This window comes from Piliocolobus tephrosceles, chromosome 10, assembly GCF_002776525.5.
Source record: "Piliocolobus tephrosceles isolate RC106 chromosome 10, ASM277652v3, whole genome shotgun sequence".
In the NCBI taxonomy this organism is placed as follows: domain Eukaryota; kingdom Metazoa; phylum Chordata; class Mammalia; order Primates; family Cercopithecidae; genus Piliocolobus; species Piliocolobus tephrosceles.
This window is the reverse complement of record NC_045443.1, coordinates 83,272,515-83,286,987: the sequence shown is the minus strand read 5'-3', so window position 1 is coordinate 83,286,987 and position 14,473 is coordinate 83,272,515. Positions and strand designations below refer to the sequence as shown.

Here is a 14,473-nt window from a genome sequence, read left to right as displayed (position 1 = left end):
TCCCCATTTCTCTATGGAAAGAAAATGTTGGCTAAAAACATTTATTTACCTTCCACAGCATGAAAAAAATCAGGCTATAACACTAATCTTAGCTTAGTCAAATACTGATGAAATGTAGAATATTAGTAACCATTGCTTTTTTATTTTAACTTTTAAGTTTGGGGGTACCAGTGCAGGTTTGTAACATAGGTAAACTTGTGTCATGGGGGTTTGTTATACAGATTATCCCCTTCCCTGGATATTAAGCCTAGTACCCCATTAGTTATTTTGCCTGAACCTCTCCCTCCTCCTATCCTCCACCCTCTGAAAGACACCAGTGTGCTGTTGCCCTCTATATGTCCACGTGTTCTCATCATTTAGCTCCCACTTACAAGTGAGAACATGCAGTACTTGGTTTTCTGTTTCTATGTTAGTTTGTCCAGGATAATGGACTCCATTTCTGTTCATATCCTTGTAAGGACATGATCTCATTCTTTTACAGCTTCATAGTATTCCATGGTGTATATGAACCACATTTTCTTTCTCCAGTCTACCGTTGATGGGCGTTTAGTTTGATTCCATGTCTTTGCTATTGTGACTGGTGCTGCAATGAACATATGCATGTGTACATGTGTTTTTATATCTAGCCTCTATAAGGAACTTAAACAAATTTACAAGTAAAAAACAATCCCATAAAAAAGTGGGCAAATAACATGAACAGATACTTTATTTTTTAAGTCAGAATATAGGCAGTTTTATTTGGTTTAATGTAATGTATATGTCTTTTTCTTTGTTTTGAAGACATACATGCAACAAACCATCATATGAAAAAAAGTTCATTGATCATTAGAGAAATGCAAATCAGAACAACAATGAGATACCATCTCATGCCAGTCAGAATGGCTACTGTTAAAAAAAATCAAAAATAACAGATGATGGTAAGGTGGAAAAAAAATAATGATTATACACTTTTCAGAGGAGTGCAAATTAGTTCAGTCATTGTGGAAGACAGTGTGGCAATTCCTCAAATACCTAAAATCAGAAATACCATTAGACTCAGCAATCTCATTACTGGGTGTATACCCAAAGGAGTAACCATTGTTTTATATTCAGCAATTAGAAAGCACAATGCATGGAATAATACATGTCACCAATTCATGTGAATAAGGGTGACTTTGTGACCATATTAGATTCCAGAATGTCTTCTGGACAACAAAAGCAAAATAATGTTATATTCAGTTTAATTTTATTGCTAGGCTATTTTTAAAGGTTGTCCGTGACTTGTTTAGACCTATCTTTTATGCCTACAGCTCCCCTAAACTAGAGGTTTTTGGTTTCTCTCTCTCTCTCTCTTATTTCCTACAGTTGTCTGTGGGGTTTCCCTTTCACCTTGTAAAGACTGCAAATAATTTCTTGGCTACCTCTTTCCTTAAACTTTGAGTGCCTAGAAATCTTCCTTCCTAATTCTGATTTTTGTTTGTCCCTTCTGTACAGGACAGAAATAACTTCAAGGAAAGCATATAAGAGAATTGCAGTAAACTATTGTGCTGACTCCCAGCCCTAACACAACCATCACTGCATGGGTCTAAACCATTCCAAGTATGTCATGTCATCCACACATCTTCTTTTTGTCCCATAGCTCATTTCCTGTATATAGTGGCCATATATTCAAATACAATTTCTTAATCAAAAAGAAAAACTTACGAGGCTATGAATGGAAGCCTTTCCATGAACTAAAATTAATCCTGTTCCTTACAACCAGTTCTGGAGTTAACAAAGAGGCCCAGTTGGGTAGAATTAATTATAACAAGCATAAAGGTTGATGGTGGGATGAAAAGGAGCAAACAAAAAAAAAGAAGTCCTATTCATATTTCGTTAAATAGAATGCCAACTTTCATCACATGTTTTAGACTACTTGAGATTGCTGCATCTCCCTGGCTTGTTATTTTTACTTTAATACATTTTACTATTAGATTCCCTAGAAGTGGTAAGAAAAAGAGGGAAAAGGGGAGCTGTGCTGAAAGTATGTTTTATTTTAAATCTGGAACAGGGCTTGTCAACAGTGCCACTATTGACATTTCAGGCCAGATAATTGTTTGATATGAGAAGCTGTCTTGTGCATTGTAGGATATTTATCTTTCTGGCTTCTACCCACTGGATACATATTGTTTTGTTTAAAATCTGGAAGAGGGTGTGTCAACAGTGTCACCTGATGTGAAAACCAAAAATGTGTCTACATATTGTCACATATCTCCCAGGGACAAAATCACCCTTGGTAGGGAACCACTGAGATAAATTTCAGTTTAAAGAATAAACAATGATAATAAGAAGGAAACAAAGACTAGTCTTTGGGAAGCTGGCCAAGACTCAGATATGCCCCCAAAGCTTCACAGGTCTCATCCTTCAATCTGATGGAAGTTTCCCTCACAATCTCTAGGCATAGGTGCCACCAATAGGTTGAAACTGAAAAAGTCCAGACTCTGATTTTCAAGCACGAAGTCTTGTTCTGCAGAGACTCAAGCAATAAAAGCATTTCCCTTGGAATCACTCCTTTGCATAGTAGCTACATTGTGTTAGTATTATACTTTCCATGCTGGTCTGGGAAATCAAGAGTTGTTTCACATGTTCTATGGAAAAATGCACCCAGAGTTCCAAATATTTTCCATAAATATTTACAGATTGCATCCTAGTGTTCATATACTGGGTTTTAGAAGCATATCTTATAATGTAATTACTCTTAATAATTTAATATTTTATTTATCCTTATTGTTTTGAAAGTGGGTTTCTGCTAAGTTTTATATATAAAATTTTAGCCAAAGTTTAATGTCTATGATACACTAGGAAGAAATTTTGCTCTTTGATTGATTTTCCAGGGCCAACTTTTGTGCCTTTTATCTTTGGGCCACTGAATAAAGATGGACAAATTTTATACATTTATCCACTTATCTTCATTTGTCTCTACCTCCACACTAAATTCCTTTTCTGTAAATATAAATGTTGTTGAACCTCCAATTTGATGCTACAATATCATAGACAATATTTTATCTTAAAACTTCAAGATTTAAACTGCTAATTTATTTCTTGATGCTTTGTGCTTAGTCAATTAAAGTATTTTGAAAGAGTATTTGATTGTATGAATGTTGTCTTTTTTATTACAAGCCAACTCATTTTAATTCTGTGTAATTGTTTCTGTGTTATTAATGCTAATTATCAGTGGAGAACTATTTTAAGTGCTTGCTTCACAATAGAGTCAATGTAAAAAGTCCCATATTCAATTTTTCACTAATATTTCAAAGTTATTTTGGAAAAATACCTCTGAGGCTAACACATGTTGTTGAAAGTTTCATATAGTATATAAATCCTCTTGAATTTATGATGAAGATATTTGAAAAAGGCAAAACCTGAATAATGAAACTGGTGTAGACGAATAACCAGGTATATATCTATCTTTTCAGTGAAATGTATTTCATTAGCACAAATTTAATCAAAACCAGAAAACTATAAATAGGGGAAGATTAAAAACATTCTTGGCTCATCTTTGATCCAACGTGTATATTAATGATTTTTTACAATGTCTCTTATTTGGTTAAGAGTTATTTTATTCTGGTAGTGTACATGCCAATAAAAAAATAGACTGGTTGAAACAGGTGAAAAAATATTGTGTATAGGTTAGAAAATATTTATAAAATAATATTGTTAACTACTATAGTAAATTCAATAAGGTTACTGAATAAGAGTACTAAAAACACTATACCATTCTGTCTATTAAATAATAATAGTGGTAATTTTATTATCATTCTTAATACCTGTATTTATACAGTGTATTTTCCACAATTTTCTACCTCTATTACTCTTATTTTTACTTGCAGAAATATGTCATATATCTACATTGCAGTTTTATAGAGAAGAATATATAGAATTAGAAAAATAATGTAGCTGAATTTTTAAAATCTGTTCATAAAAATTAAGATAAAATCATAAATTTAAATTTTTCAAGTCCAATCATCCCTGCTATATATATTTCAAAATATTTGCAAATGAATCTCATTAATATTTCAGGGGTTATTAAATTAAAATGTACATTATATAGCATTGTGAACATTAAAAATTTTTGTGTACATATTGATAATTTTCAAACATACTATGTGATTATAAACTATCTTTAAAATCAACAGAAGTATGTTAAGCAACACAACAAAATATTTCTGTGAAAACCTTAGGATGTATTTAATGTTTCCAAATTTAACAAGGTTTCAAATACACAACTAAGGATAGTTATGTGCATAAGAAATTTTATAAATACATACTACACAATTATAGTTGTAGCATAATATATGTATACACTGTAACAAAATATTTTGAATAATGTTTTGAATTGTTTTTCATCCAATTTCCAATGACTAAAACATAGTAAAAGATAATTGTGTGAAGTAGTTATGAATTGGTGGGAGTCATAGTTTAAATATGAGTAAAAAGCATTTTCTCTTTTGTTAGGAACCATTCTTGAAATGGACAAACTAGTTCAAATCAAGTGCAGTCACAGCTATAATGTTATTCAATTTTGAATGTATATTTCATTGTAAAATGTCTTAAGTTTTATCGATTGTGATGTGTTTTAATCAGAAACAAAATGTAACATACTGTAATTAACATTGTGTAAGGTGATACACTGAGTTTTTATTTATTCATTGTTTTACCTGCTTAAAGTGGACATCTGGTACATTACCTTGTTATAAGTAATGATGTAGATAACTGATTCAAATCTTTTTGACCATATAATTTATTAAAGAAAGTTCATGGATAATAAGCTATTAGCATGCTAACTACTATACTTTGAAGACATGACCCCACTGAATTCTGGCTTATGAAATTTTATATCCACTTGCAAATTGTGAAGACAACAGTTATCAAATTAGCCTAAAATTCTAAACTGAAATTGGCATGAATTAAGTGTGAGTGTGGTAGTTACTTTATTCTGTTAAATGTACAATTTTTTGAGTAAAAGCTTTTCCTCTGTAATGTAATATGGGAGTAATACATTTGGAATCCCATAATCCAGGAAATGTCTATTTTATAACCAGTTAATTTAAACTAATCTACACTTGCAAACAAATTATGGTATTCCTATAGAGGTGCCCATCAGGACATCCACCTGTTGGTTACTCCTTTCCAGAGTATCTAGTGAGGATCACTCCTGGAACCAACATCAGTATCAGTCTTACCATCTGCCTTCAATCTCAGTCCCTATTCATCTAGTATTCCAGAATCAGATACAGGGGACTCTCTCAGTGCTTGCCTTTATACTGAATGTTCATGAAGAAGATAATTGAGTTAAAGGAAGGCAAAATTATACTTTACCTAAAAGCATTCAACCCAGGAGTTTGATTAACTATAGTAGGTAAAACATTAATTTTATGAAGAAAAGTACATTGAGTTCCAAGTGTTAAATTAAAAGTAACTATTGACATGTAATCAATTCATATAAATTGGAAAATATTTATAAGTGAGTAGCCTTAATAGCTATTGTAATCCACTTTCAAGGATTAGTTATAGGTTAAAGTATAAAGCCAGAGCTGGAAGGAAAATTCCTAGCTTTGTGACTAGGCAAGTGACTTTCCCTCTCCTTGCCTCAGTTATGTCATCTGTAAAATGGGGAAAACATTAGTAGTGCCTCATACATGGGTTTTTAACTTCAGGGCTGTTGCCCAAGAAACGTCTAAAATAGAAATATCTTCACTGGATTGAAAATAGTAAATATCAATAAACATATTTCCAATGAACAGGAAAAAAATATTTGAGGTATTGAAAAGAATTGAGTGAGCAAGAGCAGAGTATGGTGAGCTAAAAAGGAAAAAAAAAAAGGAATAATAACAACCAAATTGGCAGTGGCATTGTTCATCAATTAAACCAAAACACAGATAAGAATAGAAAATAGACATAAATCTTGGGATATGAGATTTTATAAATTAAAACAGAATAAAGCAATGTTTATCTGCTCAGCCCCAAGAAACACACACATAAAGCAAAGTAACACAGAACAAATAACAATTTTACACATGCAATATAGGTATATATTTTATGCAGTCTGCTGTTGCATTAGAATTGGAGGTTATATGTCTCAAGTACTAGATCTGAATCCATTAGATAAGAACTGTTTGTTACATGGTATTACATAACAAACCAAGCTATCTAATCTAAATTTGTATGTTTAACCTTTTGTTGTGTTTGCATTTGTAGATATCATTATTTCTACTAAACAGTACATTTTGAAAGATTGAGGTGGGAACATTTTATTTAGGCCCAGTTCGAGTGTTAAAATATTTATTTATATCAGATGACCAGGTTTTCATGGGGCTGTGACCAAATGAAAACATTTATGTCTATAAAGTAATGATTATTTAAGATTTTTAAACTGATTTAATTTTGATGGATATTTATTCCATATCCTTTCTATATTTTTAAATTTTTTAACTTTATGAAATGATACTGAGGGTCATAAGTCTTTATCAGTCTAGCGACTGGGTGCTACTAATGTATTAAGGAATTCAGCACTGGAACCACCAATAAACAAACAAATGTTCCATCCTCAATCCTGGCACTTTTCCCACAATAAGAGAGAAACATTTTCTTATAAATCACGCATGTCTTTGTATCATACACATTTCCCATGACAGTGCCAGTCCCAGAGGAGGTGCTTAACAAACATTTGTGGGATAAATGAATAGAAACTCAGCCACAGCCACATTATAAAATAAATATGGTTTATTTTAAATAAATCCTAAGTCTGCTATAAAGTAGACTCTAGGCCTGGTGAAGCATAAAATAGTTGTGAATGATTTATTGCCTAAATTCAGTAATAGATGGTTACTACTTTTAAACGTGTTCAGAAGAAGTTTTAAAAATTGTTCTGTTTGCATGATTGTAAAATTTCCCCAAAATATTGAGAAATAGCTGACTGCAAAAAATACAAGGACATTTGAGGCAGATTTAAAAGAGAAAGACAGAGAATGATAGTTCTGGAGCCAGTCAGATTGTGAGGTTATTAATAAGGCACTATTTTTTTGAATATGTAACATAGAACCAACGTGCATGACGATCGTTAGTGTTCTTTCCATGTGAGCTGAAAACTGGCAGATCTCTGGAGGAGGTCACCATATACAAGAACTTGATCCTTCCAAAGCAGGAAGGATTCCAATAGGAATAGGGGTCATGGGAGTATTTGGGAATCGTCACATACATTGTCATCATCATCATCATCATCATCATCATCATCATCGTTATTATTCTACTGTTTTTTTTTTTTTTTTTTTTTTTTTTTTGAGACGGGGTCTCGCTCTGTCGCCTGGGCTGGAGTGCAGTGGCCGGATCTCAGCTCACTGCAAGCTCCGCCTCCCGGGTTCCCGCCATTCTCCTGCCTCAGCCTCCCGAGTAGCTGGGACTACAGGCGCCGCCACCTCTCCCGGCTAGTTTTTTGTATTTTTTAGTAGAGACGGGGTTTCACCATGTTAGCCAGGATGGTCTCGAACTCCTGACCTCGTGATCCGCCCGTCTCGGCCTCCCAAAGTGCTGGGATTACAGGCTTGAGCCACCGCGCCTGGCCTTATTCTACTGTTAAAAATGATTATATGCTCAATTGCTGAGTCTCCTTCAGAGCTCTAGTGTAGGGATGAAAAATTTGTAGGTCTGCTACAGGAGATAGGTCTAAGAAGATAACAACAGAGGGTTTTGGTTACATGAGAGTTTTGTCAGCTGAGGGAGATACCCAGGTCAGCAGAAATCTTTTATTACTGCATGAGTTATAAAACAAGATTTGACTAAAATTAAAAAGTCACAGAAGAGAATAATTTCTGCACACATTTCTTTATGGCTGCCTAGTGGACAAAGTTCTTCCTTGATCCATTGAGTGCTCTAATGGCACTGTGGTTCATTCCCTTGGTATCTAAGACTAATTTAAGTTCTTGTTAAAAAAAAGTGGTTCATTTTATTTCCAAAGCAATACACATATCCAAATTATCAGACTTATAAATTTGTTTTTATAGTGTAGTGGTTAGAACTGCAGACTCTGGAGCCAGTTTTCTTGCTTATGTTTGGACCTTCATTGTACCACTCACTGTGTGACCTCAGGCAAGCTACCAACACCTCTTGTGTCTCACTTTATCTATAAAATGGGGTTAATATTTTTACCTACCTTACAGAATGGTGACAATTAAATTACTTAGTACATGCAAGAGATTTGTACAGTGCCTGGGACATTGTAGATACTTTATGATGGATAGTTACTATCTTTAATGCTATTTTGAACAGGATTTCTTTTACAATTTAATCTTAAATACCAAAAAAAACATAAAACAAATTTGTCCTTAGTTTTAACATAATAACTACTAGCATTATAAGGTTGATAATTATGAGAACTATTTAATTTTATTTTTATCGTTATTTATAAAAGTTTACAATAAAATTTTGCAATTTAACATGCAATAAGTACATAGAATATTGTTTACTGCTTTTCAAATATCCTAGTTGAAGTAAATTAACTCTACATGGTACAAAAACATTTATACTACTTTTGGATTTGCATGTACATAATTAAAACATATTAAGGTAAGGATTTATTTAGAGCTGACTCATGCTACATAGCCATAACACAGATAGTAGTATCACTTACTTAAAGAACTTACTTGTTTTTGTTTACAAAATATTTGCATCTTATTTCTCTACTAATCAAAATATGAAAGTAAGTTTGGTGTCCTAATTTCTAACCTTCTCTTTTGTTGCTTGCAATTATTAAATGATGAATTATAAACATTGTCAAATACCATATTACTTCAAAATATAATACTCAATATTGAGTCATTAAGTGCAAAATATTTTATAAGAGAATTATCACAACTCAGTGTGACTTTTTGAGTAATCAACTATAACATTTTACTTCCTCCATGTGAATACTTACATTTTCCTGGACATTTTTTGTTAGGAGTTGGACCTAATCTTCAGTGTTACTTGGCATCCCTGATTTATCTTTCACCTTTAGTAATAACTTTTTGATTTCAGGTGAGTTAATAACCAAAGTATAAGAGTTAGTTAATTTAAAATAAAGATAACAACATAGAATTAATCACTATTGCTACCAAAACATAAACACTATAAATTCTAAGTGTTAAATTATTATAGGAGCCAGGGAAATTTTCTTTGGTAAGTGGTTCCCGTAGTCATATCCTTTCAGTGCACCATATAAGTAAAGTGATAAATGATTTTGACTTAACTTTCACAAGAAGTCAATTACTACTCAAAACTGTTATACCATCATAAATCACATTGTAACATAATTCATTTCATGTCATTTGTTTCTCATCATTCTTTTAAAGAGATATTATGAAAGACACAGTCAACTTGATGTATAGTCATGATGGAAAGTATGATCTTAAAAATTTTCCGATAGGTATGATCTAGACATCGTGGAATTTTTGCTGCTTTTACTACCTGTACCATGTTTTTCTCTAGAGAACTGACGTGATTTTTCCCCCTTGCCCTTCTATAGTACAGAGGAAAGTACTATCAAGCCCATATGTACATGTATATTTACATAAATACATGTGTGTGCCTCTGTGTGCTGGGTAAGGGGGATCTATCTGTGTAACCATCTATATCCCCACTCTGATTCCTTTATGATATCTGTATTGTTAAAACTCTAGTCCGGGAAATCATCATCTCTTTTCTAGACTGATACAATAGACTTCTTGCTTCTATTTTTTTCTATTTTCCAGTCCATTTCACAAACAGAAGACAGACATATGTAAAGAATAAATTAGTTTCACCTCTGCTTAAAACTTTCCAGCTGCTTGAGTTTAGGAAAATCTTAGCTAACTCTTTAGTTTCCTCTTTCTCCAAAGTAGGGGATGGAGAAAGGAGATGCTTTTCTCCATCACGTCTGTTGCCTATTATTTAATCTCTCTTTCCCACCGGCAGCAATTTCCAACTCTGCTATCCTCAGCTTTCAACTACATTCACATTATTGCTGTCCCTAGATCCTTATACTTCTGCTCATTGTTCCTGGAATTCTTTCCTGAGAACTCTGATTGCCTCTTTTTGATAATTGATATCACTATTCAAATGTCACCTCCTTGGGGAAGACTGTCCTAAGCACTCTACGTAAAATAGACTGCCCTTCATCCAGGTCATTTTCTATTCCTTCACCCCGTTTAATTTTCTTCATAGCATTTACTGCAATTTGATATTACATTAGTTACATATTCATGTCAGCATTCTTGTCTTCTTTGTTTATTACTTTATCCTTAGTACCTTTAGATGTGTCTGGCATATAGTTGGCATGAAATAAACAGTTGTTAATGAAAAAGAATGACTATTTTTCAATTTTGTACTATTTTTAACTCTATGATTTCACTATTGCTACCTATGCTTTAATTAAAATAGCCTCAGTTGTCTTGAATGAAAGTTTGCTCTTTCTAGAGCACACTAGGAAATAAAAAGATAATTAAGATTCTTTCCATGGTTTTTATATTTTTCTTGCACTAAATCTTCTGACTTTTTTTTTTTGAGATGGAGCTCACTCTGTTGGTCAGGCTGCAGGGCAGTGGCACAATCTCCACTCCCTGCAACCACCACCTCCTGGATTAAAGCAATTCTCCTGCCTCAGCCTCCTGAGTAGCTGGGATTACAGGTGTCCATCACCACACTTGGCTAATTTTTGTATTTTTAGTAGAGATGGGGTTTATCTATTTTGGCCAGGCTGGTCTCAAACTTCTGACTTCAGGTGATCCACCTGCCTTGGCCTCTGAAAGTGCTGGGATTACAAGCGTGAGCCACCACACGCGGCCAATCTTCTGACTCTTATTCTCAACTTTAAAATGCCTCTCTCATTAAGGGTAAAAATCTAGAAAGTGTATTAATGTTAAACCGTCTTTCTGAGTTTACACAGGCGATGACAGAAATATAATGTACTTTTGTTTTTCTTTCAGATCTCCAACTAAAGACATGGATTCAGAAGAGAAGGAAATTGTGGTTTGGGTTTGCCAAGAAGAGAAGATAGTCTGTGGGCTGACTAAACGCACCACCTCTGCTGATGTCATCCAGGCTTTGCTTGAGGAACATGAGGCTACGTTTGGAGAGAAACGATTTCTTCTGGGGAAGCCCAGTGATTACTGCATCATAGAGAAGTGGAGAGGCTCAGAACGGGTTCTTCCTCCACTAACTAGAATCCTGAAGCTTTGGAAAGCATGGGGAGATGAGCAGCCTAATATGCAATTTGTTTTGGTTAAAGCAGATGCTTTTCTTCCAGTTCCTTTGTGGCGGACAGCTGAAGCCAAATTAGTGCAAAACACAGAAAAAATGTGGGAGCTCAGCCCAGCAAACTACATGAAGACATTACCACCAGATAAACAAAAAAGAATAGTTAGAAAAACTTTCCGGAAACTGGCTAAAATTAAGCAGGACACAGTTTCTCATGAGCGAGATAATATGGAGACATTAGTTCATCTCATCATTTCCCAGGACCATACTATTCATCAGCAAGTCAAGAGAATGAAAGAGCTGGATCTGGAAATTGAAAAGTGTGAAGCTAAGTTCCATCTTGATCGGGTAGAAAATGATGGAGAAAACTACGTTCAGGATGCATATTTAATGCCCAGTTTCAGTGAAGTTGAGCAAAATCTAGACTTGCAGTATGAGGAAAACCAGACTCTGGAGGACCTGAGCGAAAGTGATGGAATTGAACAGCTGGAAGAACGACTGAAATATTACCGAATACTCATTGATAAGCTCTCTGTTGAAATAGAAAAAGAGGTAAAAAGTGTTTGCATTGATACAAACGAAGATGCGGAAGGGGCAGTTGCAAGTGAACTGGAAAGCTCTAATTTAGAGAGTGTTAAGTGTGATTTGGAGAAAAGCATGAAAGCTGGTTTGAAAATTCACTCTCATTTGAGTGGCATCCAGAAAGAGATTAAATACAGTGACTCATTGCTTCAGATGAAAGAAAAAGAATATGAACTCCTGGCCAAGGAATTCAATTCACTTCATATTAACAACAAAGATGGGTGCCAGTTAAAGGAAAACAGAGTGAAGGAATCTGAGGTTTCCAGTAGCAATGGGGAGATTCCTCCCTTTACTCAAAGAGTATTTAGCAATTACACAAATGACACAGACTCGGACACTGGTATCAGTTCTAACCACAGTCAGGACTCCGAAACAACCATGGGAGATGTGGTGCTGTTGTCTACATAGTCCCAATGCCTTCTTTCTGACCTGCTTTCATCTTTTAATGTTTGTTTAATTTAATAGGAGACATTATTTTAAATATAACACTCTGAAAAAAATGTAAATCATATTATAGTATTCAATAGTTAATAAAAACTAGAGAAATGTGTTGTTTTTGATGTGAAATTTCCAAGGGGACTTTAAATATTACAAGTTCAAGCAGTGAACTATTTATTATGAATGCAGCACAGATAGCTTGTTGGTGGAGAACACAGAAATAATTTGATGGGAATCACATGATAATCTTCCTTAGCTTCTATGGAAAATGATTTACGTAAACTTTAAAAGCAATCCTCCATATTAGACAGCCCAAATATTCAAACATGAAGAAGTAGAATTAAAATGTGCAGTGATATATATTTTTCCAAAACTGTATCATTGGAATTTTTATATCTGTAAAGTATATGGAAGCTACTGTGTTGTAACTGCATTAATTCAAATTTTGGTTCTTTTAATTGATCCTTTGATAATACAACATATCATGTATATCACTTTCTGAACCCTTCTACCTGTTGAGGCCTATGAAACAGGCTGTTGTTGGGACATGTATAAACACTGGCAGGGAATCAGACATATATAGGATATAGATAAGGCAGGGCCAAGTGCTGCATACAAACAGCAATTTTTATAAAGAAGTCTAAAATTATTAAGAGCTGTGCATGGGTATTTGCTATCTGGCAATTCAGATCTCCGACCAAACCCATGTTCATTCACTGAGTAAGATAGAGTGTGGGTTACAGAGAAAATCAGTCAAAGTGTTATTTGTTTATGTCTTGTCTACAAAAGTTGCAGTGATGGAATTTGGAAACCTTCTGTGGATAAAATAGAATCTGTTGTAATTATTAGCATTTTGTCTCTGAACCTACAGAGAGGAAACCATATAGACAAAAGACTTAGTCTGCTATGCCATGATTCAGATTGTCTTATTTCTTCATCTAAAGTGCTTTAAAAAACTTAGTTCCTAAAAAAGTACTAGCAAAATTCCAGACACACTAGTAAGAATCTAAGAAATTGAAGGGATTCTTTAGGTCTTATCTTGACTGACAATCATTATTATGGCCGACTATGCTTGTTTTTTCATTAGAAATGTGCTTTCTTCTCTCTCCCTTCTTTGCTTACTTCCTTCTTATCTGCCTTCCTGTCTGCCTTACTTCCTCTCTTTTCCTGCCTTCATCTCTCCTTCTCCCGTCTTCTTTTTTTCCTTTTCTTCCTTCCTGCCAATGAACACATGATGCAATCATAATGAAATAATTATTTTTTTATTGTGCTGTTAACTGAATACTGCGGCAGTTTATTTTTTTATTTAGCTGATACCTTTCCTGTGTGTCAGTGCACATGTAAGTAGAAATATTATTTTAGTTAGTTTCAATATGTGGACATTGATTAAGCATCCCAGTCTTTCTCATTTCTTCTCTTTTATTCTTATGCATACTTCAGTGCAGGTTTTAACTCAGTTTTCTTATTGTTTTACTTTCAACATTTGAAAAGTATTTAATTTTTTAAAGCAACTTTATTGTTAACTCATTAAAAAAAAATCTATTGTTCCTTAAATTTTCTTAACATATTTATTTGTTCCTGCTTTCTCCTGTCTTTTAACTCATCTTTGGGAAGATATTTAGATTTTTCTTATTGCTTCAGTTTTGTGAGCATTTATACTATCATTTCTTGCACCAAAATAGATATTTTCAGGTCTTATTTCAAGTTGGCTGGAAAGAAAAATAGAAATTTCCATTTCATGAAAAAATACAGTGATAAAGAGTAATAATTCTGACATCGGTTATTTTTTTTTTTTTAAAAGATAGAATTGAATAGTCATCTGTGAAAGGAAAGTTCAGCTGCCTGAGTCCATAAAATTATTCAACAATATAAGATACTGACATATTCATTATTCACTAATGGGGATCAAATTCAGAAGATCACCATAAATGATAAACCAATTGTAACACTTTCCTACAGTGGAAGTAATCTCTTTGAATTACTCTTATCTTTAGTGAGAAAATAATGAAAGAACATGCTTATCTATTTGACTAATTATCTGAATTCGAAAGAGGTTCTGATAAGAAGTAGGCCTGGAGAGATAATTTCATCTTAGAAACTTTGAATTAACTTTTGCTTTTATACAGTTAAGCACAGTGATGCATTTAAGGGTCAATTCTTCCACATTTTACAGTAAATAATGTTTGCAAGTCTCAGAAAGCAGTACCATTGCTTTTTAAATTCATTT

At 33.7% G+C, this 14,473-nt stretch overlaps 1 protein-coding gene across 2 annotated transcripts in view; it reads left to right on the top strand.

Annotated features, from left to right (window-relative positions):
- The window catches only part of RASSF9 (Ras association domain family member 9), a 31,209-nt gene extending 18,841 nt beyond the window's left edge, over nt 1-12,368 (top strand). Inside the window, exons 1-2 of one of the 2 annotated variants that reach the window (XM_023204267.1) lie at nt 9,332-9,418; nt 10,956-12,356. In XM_023204267.1, the coding sequence (XP_023060035.1) occupies nt 10,972-12,216 (1,245 nt within the window). In that variant the 5' untranslated portion in view covers nt 9,332-9,418; nt 10,956-10,971 and the 3' untranslated portion in view covers nt 12,217-12,356. Of the gene's footprint in view, nt 1-9,331; nt 9,419-10,955 lie in introns of those variants that run through there. The other variant, XM_023204183.1, reaches the window with a different exon arrangement.
- The last annotated feature ends 2,105 nt before the right edge of the window (nt 12,369-14,473 follow it).